This window comes from Biomphalaria glabrata, chromosome 5, assembly GCF_947242115.1.
Source record: "Biomphalaria glabrata chromosome 5, xgBioGlab47.1, whole genome shotgun sequence".
Classification (NCBI taxonomy): domain Eukaryota; kingdom Metazoa; phylum Mollusca; class Gastropoda; family Planorbidae; genus Biomphalaria; species Biomphalaria glabrata.
In genome coordinates this window covers 23,085,566-23,100,757 of record NC_074715.1, presented here as the reverse complement: position 1 = coordinate 23,100,757, position 15,192 = coordinate 23,085,566, and the positions used below count along the sequence as shown (strand labels likewise).

At 37.6% G+C, this 15,192-nt stretch overlaps 1 protein-coding gene across 4 annotated transcripts in view; it reads left to right on the top strand.

The window, feature by feature from the left end:
• LOC106060093 (ceramide kinase-like) overlaps positions 1–13,683 on the top strand; it is a 45,544-nt gene extending 31,861 nt beyond the window's left edge. For all 4 annotated transcript variants that reach the window (XM_056030757.1, XM_013217869.2, XM_013217868.2 and 1 more), the window contains exons 6-10: positions 7,545–7,765; positions 8,061–8,207; positions 8,689–8,945; positions 9,164–9,330; positions 9,779–13,683. In XM_056030757.1, coding sequence (XP_055886732.1) covers positions 7,545–7,765; positions 8,061–8,207; positions 8,689–8,945; positions 9,164–9,330; positions 9,779–9,836 — 850 coding nt within the window. In that variant the 3' untranslated portion in view covers positions 9,837–13,683. The remainder of the gene's footprint in view (positions 1–7,544; positions 7,766–8,060; positions 8,208–8,688; positions 8,946–9,163; positions 9,331–9,778) is intronic.
• Positions 13,684–15,192: the final 1,509 nt, after the last annotated feature.

Below are 15,192 nucleotides of genomic sequence, written 5' to 3'. Positions count from 1 at the left end.
CCCTGGTAGGGGGTTTTAAACTCAAAACCCCTTTGGTTGTGCTAGGGCAAGTGATGGTTTAGTATTAAAATCTCACCTAAAATAAACAAAATCAAAGCAAAAAATCAGTCACTAAATTCCGATTCCCCCCCCCTTGGGGGGGGGAATTCATTTCGGGGGGGGGGGGGGTTTGAACCCCAAGAACCCCCCCCCCCTGGCTACGCCCATGGTCTGGGTTAATCATAGCAGGTTGCTCTCTCGCTTTTTTTTCCTTCTCTTTTTTAATGGCGGACTGCATCTTCATTCATACTTTTTCTCCAGCAAGTGACTCGATTTTACGCATTTTCAATCCCAATGGCTGCGTGTACGTGTGGCTCATCACAACGAACTAGGTTCGGTGTTTTAAACCAATCTAGTCATTCACTGGGAAAAGATAAAAAAAACTCCCAGTTTCGTTTCTTTTAGATTCAGACTAGATCTCTAGTAAAGAAATGAAAAGGGAGCTAAACGAGCAGAACTAGGACGCTGTAAAGCGAAGAGTTCCGTGCCTTGTGTGTTCACTTAAAACATCGTCTTTAACAAGATTAGCTCAGCTCACGTTTTCCAATTGAACTTGTGGCTCAAAACTTGACGCGCCCCTGTCTACTTAAATCACACTCTAGCCAGTGGAACTCTCCATCCAAGCCCCAGCCCCATCATTCAAGTCAAGCGTTCTAAGTGTTACCTCCCCCTGGGGTGCCGTGAGTGACATTAAACATTATCTTCTCGGTTTTGACATTCAACACAGTCCTTGTGCTACCTCAATCTTTCTATTTATCAACAACACAGTCCTTGTGCTACTTCAATCTTTCTATTTATCAACAACACAGTCCTTGTGCTACTTCAATCTTTCTATTTATCAACAACACAAGCCTCAAGCTACTTCAATCTTTCTATTTATCAACAACACAAGCCTCTGGCTACTTCAATCTTTCTATTTATCAACAACACAAGCCTCTGGCTACTTCAATCTTTCTATTTATCAACAACACAAGCCTCTGGCTACTTCAATCTTTCTATTTATCAAAAACACAAGCCTCAAGCTACATCAATCTTTCTATTTATCAACAACACAAGCCTCAAGCTACTTCAATCTTTCTATTTATCAACAGCACAAGCCTCAAGCTACTTCAATCTTTCTATTTATCAACAACACAAGCCTCAAGCTACTTCAATCTTTCTATTTATCAACAACACAGTCCTTGTGCTACTTCAATCTTTCTATTTATCAACAACACAAGCCTCAAGCTACTTCAATCTTTCTATTTATCAACAACACAAGCCTCTGGCTACTTCAATCTTTCTATTTATCAACAACACAAGCCTCTGGCTACTTCAATCTTTCTATTTATCAAAAACACAAGCCTCAAGCTACATCAATCTTTCTATTTATCAACAACACAAGCCTCAAGCTACTTCAATCTTTCTATTTATCAACAACACAAGCCTCAAGCTACTTCAATCTTTCTATTTATCAACAACACAAGCCTCAAGCTACTTCAATCTTTCTATTTATCAACAGCACATTATTGTTGTAACTTGTGCTAGCAGACACACACACACATATAATTAGATAAAATTCTAGTTAAGGTCATCTGTTTCATTGGCCAATGAGCAGGGTGTCATGTGGCCAGAACAACGACCATCCGCCTTTACTTTACCCAACTAAAGTCAGGTACTCATTAGAGTTGGGTGGACCAGGGACGCCCTAAAAATCCTGAAATTAAAAGCCAGTCTTCACTGTGATTCGACTTCAGGATCCCAGGTTCGGAAGCCAAGCACTTAACCACTCAGCCACCGCGCCCACTAACTATATCAAATAGACTTTAAAATTATGTAGTTTAATTAATCCTTGTAGTTATATATATATATATATATATATATATTGGATTTTTTTCTGCAAATTATCAAGTTGTAATGAGGAGAGGGGGCACCACTATCGAGCTTTAGTTGTTCGTGTTTCCCCCTGAGATTATAGATCTGCTACAGTAGGCCTATAGTGAGAGATCAATGCTAGGTTTGGATACAACTTGACTAATTGATCTACGTGTTGTCTCTAGTCTAGTCATTTGTTTAATTAGCGTCTTTCGTTTTGGGATTTTTTTTTTCTTGTCACGAGTCTTTTCCTTGTCTATAACAAAATAGTGCAGTCTCGAGCAGTCTAGTGTAGTCTCAAGCAGTCTAGTGCAGTCTCAAGCAGTCTAGTGCAGTCTCGAGCAGTCTAGTGCAGTCTAGTGTAGTCTCGAGCAGTCTAGTGCAGTCTAGTGTAGTCTCGAGCAGTCTAGTGCAGTCTAGTGCAGTCTCGAGCAGTCTAGTGTAGTCTCAAGCAGTCTAGTGCAGTCTAGTGTAGTCTAGTGTAGTCTAGTGCAGTCTAGTGCAGTCTAGAGTAGTCTAGTGTAGTCTAGTGTAGTCTCGAGCAGTCTAGTGCAGTCTAGTGTAGTCTAGTGCAGTCTAGTGTAGTCTAGTGCAGTCTAGAGTAGTCTAGTGTAGTCTAGTGTAGTCTCGAGCAGTCTAGTGCAGTCTAGTGCAGTCTAGTGTAGTCTAGTGTAGTCTCGAGCAGTCTAGTGTAGTCTAGTGTAGTCTAGTGCAGTCTCGAGCAGTCTAGTGTAGTCTAGTGCAGTCTAGTGTAGTCTAGTGCAGTCTAGAGTAGTCTAGTGTAGTCTAGTGTAGTCTCGAGCAGTCTAGTGCAGTCTAGTGTAGTCTAGTGTAGTCTAGTGCAGTCTAGTGTAGTCTAGTGCAGTCTAGTGTAGTCTAATGCAGTCTAGTGTAGTCTAGTGCAGTCTAGTGTAGTCTGGTGTAATCTAGTGTAGTCTAGTGTAGTCTGGTGTAGTCTAGTGCAGTCTAGTGTAGGGTTAGGGTTAGGGTGGGGGTTAGGTGCAGTCTAGTGTAGTCTAGTGTAGTCTAGTGCAGTCTAGTGTAGTCTAGTGCAGTCTAGTGTAGTCTGGTGTAATCTAGTGCAGTCTAGTGTAGTCTAGTGCAGTCTAGTGTAGTCTAGTGTAGTCTAGTGTAGTCTAGTGCAGTCTAGTGTAGTCTAGTGCAGTCTAGTGTAGTCTAGTGCAGTCTAGAGTAGTCTAGTGCAGTCTCGAGCAGTCTAGTGTAGTCTAGTGTAGTCTAGAGCTGTGTACTCTGTTTAAAATTGTCAGCGCGGGAGAAAAAGAATTCCAAAAAAAAAATGAGGGGGCTACATAGTACTGTAGTTAACTTGAAGTCAGCCTTGTTAACTCATTCCTGTCATCGGAATTGGTGCTAAGAACATTCTGTTTTAGTTTGCTGAATTCATGTCCTATTTGATGGATGGAATAGTGTATACAAATATGTCTATTAAACCAATTGTTTCAACTCCTACCTATTAGACTAGTCATTCACAGCCCCTATCAAATCAGTGTTTTAAACTCTTATTAGACAAGTGATTCACAGTCCCTATCAAACCAGTGGTTTAAACTCCTATTAGACAAGTGATTCACAGCCCGTACCTAACCAGTGGTTTAAACTCCTATTAGACAAGTGATTCACAGCCCGTACCTAACCAGTGGTTTAAACTTCTATTAGACAAGTGATTCACAGCCCGTACCTAACCAGTGGTTTAAACTTCTATTAGACAAGTGATTCGCAGCCCGTACCTAACCAGTGGTTTAAAAAGTGGTTTAAACTCCTATTAGACAAGTGATTCACAGCCCGTACCTAACCAGTGGTTTAAACTCCTATTAGACAAGTGATTCACAGCCCGTACCTAACCAGTGGTTTAAACTCCTATTAGACAAGTGATTCACAGCCCGTACCTAACCAGTGGTTTAAACTCCTATTAGACAAGTGATTCCCCGCCCGTACCTAACCAGTGGTTTAAACTCCTATTAGACAAGTGATTCACAGCCCGTACCTAACCAGTGGTTTAAACTTCTATTAGACTAGTGATTCTCGGCCCCTATCAAACCATTTTAACATACAAAGTTGATATAACTGATGTAGACTGTTAGATAGTTCCCCTCGATACATCCCTTGTCAGCTACCACATACGATTACTTCGAATGGAAAGCTTCAATCAAGTCATTGACTCTAGCGCCACCATTCAGACAAAATTGTAAAACGATGCAATTCATTGGTTCACGTTTCTGATTGGAAAAAACAAAAAAACACCAGAAAACCTTTTTCTTTCCGCCGTCAACGTCCTTACGTCTGTGACTGTTTACTTGTGAATCTTGGCTGACACATGTAATGTATGTATGCTAACAGTGACAAGGATCGGGTCCAAGAGATCTCTCTGATTTAATGAACTAGAACTGTTTAGGTGTCCATCCAGTTTGTGAAATGTCAAGTACAAACCTACAAGGAATCACATGTTCTAACTTGTCATTGTATAGCAATGAGTGTATTTGAAAAAGGCTGGCTCAATGTTGGCTTGTCCGCGTGATTCATTGGACGGGTCTTCACTATTGGTGTTGAGTAGAAATGTTTCTTGTTTCCATCAGTCCAATAGTTTCCTGTCACTTTGCAAACGTTGTGGCTTTTTTTTTTTGGTTTCTTTTTCTGTTTTTCATGTCGCTTCCATCCAGAAAGTTTTGGTACTAGAGAATGTGGGCCAGTTGTTTTGTGTTCGTACTGTACATGTCTAGTGCATTAGACCAGCAGACTGTCTCGTTAGAACCAACAGCTACACTTGTAGGGACAGTCTCAGTTTGGGTAGGTTTAGGACGTGGTGTACATCTTGAATAGATTTGTTTCATTATGTTCTACTATTTGTGAGTACGTCTGACTACCACAACTGTATTCCACCCTGTCCCCCCCTTTTGTTTCCCGCCAGAGCACAACTTTCCCAAGCCATTGTTTTTAGTCACTTCCCACATTTTTTTCCATTAGTGTCAGGCTTTTGTCTTTTTCTTGTCATCTGCTAATCCTTTCAATTCACTTTTGGTCTATTAAAAGCTTGACTTGGAGCTCTCTGTGGCCTTTAAATAACAGGGACGTCAGTGGAATACATTGGACCTGAACTCTGTTTCACATTATTATAGGATTACTTTTAATTTAGAGGCAGCAGTGGAAAGAAGTGGGAAGATGTGTTGAAATGTCATTCCTATTCTGTCTTACAACTGACACTCTATGGTATTATTCAAGTCTAGCCTACTGACTGATAGATGTGAATATCAGAATACTAGCGTTGGCTTGTACCATCAAGTATCAACCCAAACATACAGACAGCTGAGAGCTGATACTAGTTGTATACTTTCAAATACAAACTTGTTTACTGTCTACATCAAGTATCAACCCAAACCTACAGACAGCTGAGAGCTGATACTAGTTGTATACTTTCAAATACAAACTTGTTTACTGTCTACATCAAGTATCAACCCAAACCTACAGACAGCTGAGAGCTGATACTAGTTCTATACTTTCAAATACAAACTTGTTTACTGTCTACATCAAGTATCAACCCAAACCTACAGACAGCTGAGAGCTGATACTTGTTCTATACTTTCAAATACAAATTTGTTTACTGTGTACATCAAGTATCAACCCAAACATACAGACAGCCGAGAGCTGATACTAGTTCTATACTTTCAAATACAAATTTGTTTACTGTGTACATCAAGTATCAACCCAAACATACAGACAGCTGAAAGCTGATACTTGTTCTATACTTTCAAATACAAACTTGTTTACTGTCTACATCAAGTATCAATCCAAACCTACAGACAGCCGAGAGCTGATACTAGTTCTATACTTTCAAATACAAACTTGTTTACTGTCTACATCAAGTATCAACCCAAACATACAAACAGCTGAGAGCTGATACTAGTTATATACTTTCAAATACAAACTTGTTTACTGTCTACATCAAGTATCAACCCAAACCTACAGACAGCTGAGAGCTGATACTAGTTATATACTTTCAAATACAAACTTGTTTACTGTCTACATCAAGTATCAACCCAAACCTACAGACAGCTGAGAGCTGATACTAGTTATATACTTTCAAATACAAACTTGTTTACTGTCTACATCAAGTCAACATTTTGGAATGTATTCAGGACAGAACTTTCTGGACTGACTTTAACAAAAAAAAGCACGGTATAGTTGAGTGTTACCTTGGTAACCTGAGACAGCTAATGCTTTAGACAGAAACTGTAATGGCTGCATAGGAAACACGCGAACATGCTCTTGTACAGATAGTCAAGGCGAGGCTTATCATAGCGTCTTCCCAGAGTTCTGTACCTTCTGATTTATAGAGGCCAAGACCAAGAGTAACTTGTGGCCCATAATTCCCTCTAACTAGATTTACTTCCTTCCTACTGATATTTACCTGACATGGGGACAAGTGAGGGGAGGGGGGAGGACCTGACCCAAGACTTTGATGAACGTTTGTCTTTCCTTTTTCTGCTGATAGCTGCAGGTGTTTTCCTCTTTGAGTTGTCTTAGTAGTTGTGTAATGGAGTCTAATGGCATTTCTTTTTGGCGCGAACTAAAGTAGGCAGGAAATGAAAGATGTCGTCTGCAAGTCTTGGAACACTTAGTTTTTACCTTCCTTTTGACGGGAACTAAAAGGAACAGAGTCAAACAAAAGGCTATCTCTGGTTGAAATGCATCAGACTGAGTAATTTGATTATGCCATTAAAGAAAGGGATCTTTTTTTTTCTCAAAGGTGATAGATGTAATGGGGTGCAGCGTGTGTCGCTTTTCTTGCGTTGTTGCTAGATGTAGTAGATCACTATAGTTGTTAGTATTTGGACTGCTTTTAGAGATTGCATGTCTAGATTTCACTATTTGATCTACGATCTCACTGGACACCAATCATCTTTCAAAAGCTGACACAGACACTAGGAGCCTATTCACTTTCTCTACACCCTTTTATTGTCATGTTTTCCCAAGGTTGTCTTCTCACGTGTCCAGTTAGTTGGAGCTTTTAGTTGGCTACACGCTAGGAATAGTTTCACTTGTCATGTATTTGTAGGCCAAAAAAAAAAAACAACAAAGGAAGAAAGTTTTAAAAAAAATACTACGAAGACTGACCTCTGCATAGTTGAAAGGAATGACTAAGTTTTTATCCCTAGGCCTAAGTTTGTTGTAGGAATGTATATTTGACATTCCATAGGCGTATGTTTGTTGTAGGAATGTATATTTGACATTCCATAGGCGTATGTTTGTTGTAGGAATGTATATTTCATTCCATAGGCATAGTTTTGTTGTAGGGAGTGACGAGGGACTAAGTTTGTTCAAGAGAATGACTAGGTCTCACACCCTAGGCTCAAATATTATTATAGAAAATGACTAGATCACACACCCTAGGACTAAGTTTGACAATACATGAATCATTTTTTTTAATTAACTTATTATTTAAGCAATTATTAGTAATTAATTAATTTTCTTTATATAGAAAAAGAGAGCTTATTCCTGCAGCATTGAGATATAAGGCAATAATTTTGGGGATTCTGTTGCTTACATAAGCTTTATTTTAAAAAAGATTTTTAGAAATATTTTGTTTCTTTAAGCATTCTATTTATGTACAGTTTAATAGTATTTCCTTTGACTTCCAGAGTAATAGCCGTTGGTGGTGATGGATTTTATTCTGAAGTGGCCACTGCTCTGGTTCTGAAACAGCAACAGCTCCACCAGGTGAACACTGATGATCCAAACTGTGGGTTAGTTCCAGTCAATGTGCCAGTGGGGGTGATCCCATGTGGCTCAGGCAACTACCTGGCCATGTACTTGCATGGTATCATTGACCCAATTACTGCAGCCATCAAAATTGTCCTGGGTAGGTTGAGACTTGGACAAAATAGAAATATACATCTAAATTTACTAAATATGCACATAAACTTGGAGGAAAAAATAATAGAAGAGAGGTAGACTAAAAATAGGTTCAATAAATAAAGATTTAACAGTTGGACTACTCCAATGGTTTATACTTCACACTGGCAGTATATACATGCATATTTAACTTGACAGAACCCAAAATAGGCATAACCAAATGCATGGGTTGAGCTAGCAGGGTTGCTATGAAAAATTCACATTTCCTTGTACTTCACTCATGGTACAAACATTTCTTTCAGGTAAAACCACAGCCACCAATGTAGCCAGTATACATATAGGTGGTAAGCTGGTAAGATATGCTGGACTCATCTCTTGCTTTGGTTTGATTGGTAACATGATGGCCATGTGTGAACGTCATCGATGGATGGGCAATGTCAGATATAAAGGTAAGATATTTAGTAGCATACACCATTTACAACACTGGAAGACAGCTAATGATTTATATATTACCTTTTAAATTACACTTGTTCCTTCTTATCAGAAGATAATTACATCCTACACATATTCATGTGTCAATCTAATGGTGCATATTAATTAGAGAAACTCTGTAAGTCGTTGGTTTTCCTGACTGATTCAGGCAATCCCTTCCATGCTCTAATGGCACTAGGGAAGTAGGAGCACTTTTATGAATTCGTCATACAGAATAAGAACTCTGCCCTAACCTATACCATGTACATAGAGTCAAAAGAGTAGAGCTATTGTATCTACAAGGAAAATGTCTGTCAATAAGTTGATGTTGGTGACCTACCATTCAAAATAAAACTATCAGATCATTAGATCTGACATTTTGAATGACTAGACTAACTGCAGCTACTTATTGAGACCTGAGACAACAGAACTAAAGTTCTCAATGTTTTCTCTTCACAGTGTTTCCACTCAAAGGTATATTAACCAGGAAATTAGTCGAGGCTGAGGTTTCTTATTTAAAAGAGAATGGTGAGTGGCAGGTGTATAATGGACCCCTGTACAGTGTGGACTTAAATGTGGTCAATCTGGCAGATAAGAACAACAAACTGGTGCCAGTCTTTGGAGATTCTGCTCTGACAATACACATAGCTTCTGTGTGTCCTCTAGGGGAACACATCAAACAGTTGTCTAAGGTGGCAGACTGGACAACTGGTGCTGTAAGTTGATCTCTCTTTTCATGGACTGACTGATGACCAATACATTCCAGTCCTCAGAACATACAGGCAGTGATCTGATTCTGCTATTGTTTCTGTTTGTTTATTTAGATGTTGAGTCTGACTGCTATTATTTCTGTTTGTTTATTTAGATGTTGAGTCTGACTGCTATTATTTCTGTTTATTTAGATGTTGAGTCTGACTCTTATTGTATTCCACAGTATGACTTCAACTTCCTAACCAATGAAAGAGTATTACGTTACAAAGTGTCATTGACATCTCTGCCAACATTAAGACTGGAGACTGGGGAGGAACGTCTTGTGGATAAGTTGTATATGAACTTGGATGGGGAAGCACTGCTGATTGATAGAACTAGCTTTGATGTCAGGTAAATAGAGACACTCTGTGATCTTTGTCACTTTAGCTAATATTAGAATGTCACATTTGAAATTTAGTTCAATGTACTTTCAAGGCACATTGACATAAATCCTTACCCTAAAGAGACTTTGACTAATTAAATATAAAATTATTTTTTTTTCTTAAATTTCATTTATCTTTTGACAAGACCTACAAGAAGCTGATGTAATATAAAAATATAAATTTCAAAACAACATTTGAGAGCCAGACATGTGTTTGAACTAAGTGATAACAACATCTCAGTGTTCAAACTGTCAAGTATTGTTAGGGGAGTAGAAACTAAATGAAATTGAAATGTACATGGATTGATTGGATCAATGAGACAGTTCCATACTTTAAAAGTACACTTGACTTTCCTTTTTTCTAGCATCACTTTGTCACAAGTGTAGACTTTGACTTGTAGTTCATTTTGTTTTCAGCTTACAAGCAGGCCTCATTGAACTCTTTGGAGACCATCCTTCAAGTTCAGCTCACTAACTGCCTTATAGTCCAACCACATCAGTTCCACAACCCATGGAAACCAAGAGCTGGGAACATTACAATGGACAATACTTGTAGATATTTTTGTTGTTACAAGACAATGGATATAGTACACTTGTATAGAGTATATATACAAACAATACTTTTCTCTGCGTTTTGTTTTCATAGATAGATCTACACTCTATATAAGCTCATTGATCAATAAATGTGCTCATTGATCAATAAATGTGCTCATTGATAAATAAATGCTCTATGCTTATAGGCAGATCTATGCTCTTTGCTCATCTGTTATATATATTTGTGAAATACCACTGACAGACTGATCTATCAAGAGCTCTCTTGAAATTTTTTACACGTTCCTTTTACCTCTAAGATGCTTGCTAAGAAATAGTTTTGATAGATTTGAGTCTTAGCATGGAAATTCATGAAAAATCATATGCTTTCTATAAATCTTTGTATTTAGTTCTATTTCCCCGTAATGGCAGGCAGCCAAGGCCTATTTATAACAATTGGAATACAAATGTTCCGTAGCACAAAAATAAAAGACTTTTTGTATTTTTTCAAAGCATATTTCCTTTCCCTAAAATAGAAAATATCTGCATGAATGCATGTTTTGTGTGTGTTCAAAGTTATAAAAACAAAATGAAATAAATTATTCTTAGGTGTGTAACTCACAATTGTGGACACTTTCAAAAGTTGACTAATAAAACCAAATTGATATTTTCATTTTTTTTTTTCAAGAACACTGAATAACTAGATGAAGTCTTGCCTGTGTATGTGTGGAGAAAAGTACTAGAATATAAAATCTAAACTCTGTAGAATTAGATCTAGATCTACCCAGTATACTAAATACAATACTAAATCTAGAATTAGTGAATGTGAAGGCCTATCAAAGGGTTCAAGTGTGTTGGGGGGGGGGGGAAGATATTTGAATACAGTTTGTGGCTGTGGGGTTATTTTATCTGTCAGCTATGAATAATGGGGACAAATAAGTACAAAGAAAAACAGGGGGGTGTATAAATGGATAAGGAAAAATGTATTTTGGGGGTTGTTAAAATGCGGGCTGTTTTATTGGAGGTGAAAAAAATTAGGAGGGGAGCTTCTGACCAAAATAAACAGTACAAGTATATAAACTGGGAAAAAATCAATGGCAGTAACCAGTATGTAATGCTAATTGATAAACATATGGTCTTTGCTTTAGATAGATGTATACTTCTAGATCACTATTGTTTTGTTAACTGTCCCTACAATGTTCTGATACTGAATTATTCATTGAGGCAAAAACTGTGTGGAATGATGTCAGCCTCATTGATGCCTTGTTAAGTTAAAATTTATATTCATAAAAGATGATATCTATTTGATTTGTTTATTCTACACCTGAAACCCTTTTATAATTATGATTTGTTGTAAAAAGGTTGTGTATTTAAATTTATCAGCATCCACTGGCTGTATATGTCAGCGCATTCTCTGTCTGTATATATTAGTCCATCCACTCAATGTATATGTTAGCCCTTGTCTGACAACTTACTATACCTGGCCTTTTTTAAACATAGTTTTATGAGCATTAAGTTACTATGTGTGTGTGTGTGTGTCTTTTGTTTACACATTCTAGGATAGGAAACATTTGTTTCCAAAGTACCTCAACAAAAACAAAATGACTGTTGATGAAAGTATTATGTGCATATGACTCACAAACTTCATTGGATAACAACTGGTTGTATATCAATGGTGGTGCTAATCCTTTAGTCCTCAATGGAATTCCATGCTTGCTATTAGATGTACACAATGGATATATATGCATTTGTATTAACCCTGTTTTATTTGTTATACTACAAATATATTTTTGAATGTTTTTGTTTTTTTTTTTGGTTGGGTAGGGTGGGGTTGGTGGTTGAAGGAACTTGCTTTCAGAATATTGCTCAAAGCTTCCCTCTTCAATGTTCTATGCCATTAGTTTAGACAAGTGTATCAGTTGGACCTTCCTCCTGTGGGTGGTTTGGACTAGTGTGTAGATTATTTTCAAACTCTGAAGGAACATCAGAAACATGTAAAACAAACGGAACTGTGACTGCTTCAACACTTGCAGGTTTTGTGCTAATGTATGAGTTGGACTGGAATACCAGAAAAAAAAAGTAATAAAATTCTCCCTCCCCCCCCCCTCCGATCTACCCCAAACAGATGTAGTAGTCTCCAATCCAATGCTGTGTTCTTTCTGTTGTATAAAACATGATATTGTATAGACATTTTGATATTGTATGTGCAATATATGAAACCAGCACTTGTTGATATTGTTGCTTTAAGCTAATTCTCACTCTGTTTTGTATATAGTTAGATTGTGTTGCTGAGACCATACTGTAACTACACCTATGTATCTATGTGAAGAGTTGATCATTTTATTACAATGGCAACTGAATGTTAGCTAACATAAAGGGAACTAATGAAAGCTATAGTGAGGGACATGTTCAATGTAGTCCCACAATACTTTGACAAGCTGAACACAAAACTGGATGCCAAGGAAAGCTCCCTCCAGCAGATTCCAGGAATTGGAATTTTTGGAAAACCCAAACTTTATCAGAATGAAAATATGATCAAAGCTAACAGACAAGATTTAAACCTAGAATTGAATATGTGTGGCCACTACTTCCCAACCACATCAAAGTGGTAGCCATCTAGAAATGCCTTTCATTACACGAATTTTGTTTAGATGTCAGAATGTAAGGGAAAATTTGTTTAGATGTCAGAATGTAAGGGGAAATGTTTAAATGTCAGAATGTAAGGAAAACCTGTTTAGATGTCAGAATGTAAGGGAAAACTTGTTTAGATGTAAAAATGTATGTTGTTATTGGATTTCATCCCATTGTAGAAAATTATTTGTATGGATGTCACAAGTTGTATGACATTGAATGAAGTTTGGAGCCCTGGAGATAGATTGTATAGATGACTTGATGTTTTGACATCTGAGCACTGGAAATAGATTGTTTAGATGACTTGATGTTTTGACATCTGAGCACTGGAAATAGATTGTATAGATGACTTGATGTTTTGACATCTGTGCACTGGAGATAGATTGTATAGATGACTTGATGTTTTGACATCTGAGCACTGGAAATAGATTGTATAGATGACTTGATGTTTTGACATCTGAGCACTGGAGATAGATTGTATAGATGACTTGATGTTTTGACATCTGAGCACTGGAGATAGATTGTATAGATGACTTGATGTTTTGACATCTGAGCACTGGAAATAGATTGTATAGATGACTTGATGTTTTGACATCTGAGCACTGGAAATAGATTGTATAGATGACTTGATGTTTTGACATCTGAGCACTGGAGATAGATTGTATAGATGACTTGATATGTTGGCCTGTGTAAAGAGGCATGTAATCAAAGCTTTACCATTGCTGGTATCTGTTGTTTGTTTTTTTCTGATGGTTGTGATTTGTAGATATCTTGAATGACCAGGCCTGTGTAGGTAGCCATGTCTGTGTAGGTAGCCATGTTTGTAGAAACTAATGAAGCAGCCAGTGTAAACAAAGAAATAGGAATCACTCTTAGAATTGTGACTCAGTTGCTATCTTGACATTGTTTAAGTGCTGTACAGTTGGAATGGTGTGACCACACAGCTTTATGTGTCACATTATGCTTCCATTTATTTAGATTCACTTGACCAAATCAAAACATGCTTACAAATGTTTCACTGAATGATTTGTGTACTTTGACTGCAGAAAATGAGAGAAGACCACTCACAAGTCACTACACTATGAAACTCTAGACTTGAAGTTATTTGCTGTTGTGTTGCTGTCTTCACTATGTTGTGATCAAATAAAATGTGAACACTTTGAACTGAGTTGTTTTACTTCCATTTCTCTTGTGTCTCACTATCATTTTGTTTACTTCTATTTCTGTGTCTCACTATCACTTTGTTTACTTCTATTTCTGTGTCTCACTATCACTTTGTTTACTTTTATTTCTCTTGTGTGTCTCACTATCACTTTGTTTACTTCTATTTCTCTTGTGTGTCTCACTATCACTTTGTTTACTTCTATTTCTCTTGTGTGTCTCACTATCACTTTGTTTACTTCTATTTCTCTTGTGTGTCTCACTATCACTTTGTTTACTTCTATTTCTCTTGTGTGTCTCACTATCACTTTGTTTACTTCTATTTCTGTGTCTCACTATCACTTTGTTTACTTTTATTTCTCTTGTGTGTCTCACTATCACTTTGTTTACTTCTATTTCTCTTGTGTGTCTCACTATCACTTTGTTTACTTCTATTTCTCTTGTGTGTCTCACTATCACTTAACACGCAACTGAAGAAGCCAAAGTCGGTAGACAACATTTTCCAAGACAGTTTTTCTTTACAAGTCGATCTAGTTGACCAGTACATTGAAGACATGGCTAACATACGATCTAGTTGACCAGTACATTGAAGACATGGCTAACATACGATCTAGTTGACCAGTACATTGAAGACATGGCTAACATACGATCTAGTTGACCAGTACATTGAAGACATGGCTAACATACGATCTAGTTGACCAGTACATTGAAGACATGGCTAACATACGATCTAGTTGACCAGTACATTGAAGACATGGCTAACATACGATCTAGTTGACCAGTACATTGAAGACATGGCTAACATACGATCTAGTTGACCAGTACATTGAAGACATGGCTAACATACGATCTAGTTGACCAGTACATTGAAGACATGGCTAACATACGATCTAGTTGACCAGTACATTGAAGACATGGCTAACATACGATCTAGTTGACCAGTACATTGAAGACATGGCTAACATACGATCTAGTTGACCAGTACATTGAAGACATGGCTAACATACGATCTAGTTGACCAGTACATTGAAGACATGGCTAACATACGATCTAGACCAGTGATGCCCAAAATACGGCCCGCGGGCCATATCCGGCCCGTGACGTGGTTACATCCGGCCCGCCGAAACATTGGCACGAAGAGTAGACCCCCCCCCCCCTCCAAAAAAAAAAAAGGTTGACTTATGTATCTTTACTTATGTTAGGGCCATCAATTTTTCTTTAATTGATTGGTACCATGACATTTAACATTAGTGTGTTTGTAAAATGAGAATCTGTCAGAAAAAGAAGACGGATCTTAATTTTTTTTTTATGTGGAGCTTGATAATAAGGCAACATATTTGATTTGTAAAGAAAGTGTGGCTATTTAAAAAAAAAGAACATATAAACGTCATTATGACACAAACATGACGGCATTCTTGGTTTGAGCCGCGAATAAAAGATCGTTAAACTACGCCTACAGATTGGAGGATCGATAGGAATATTTACCAAAAAGCGACAAGAAAATGAGT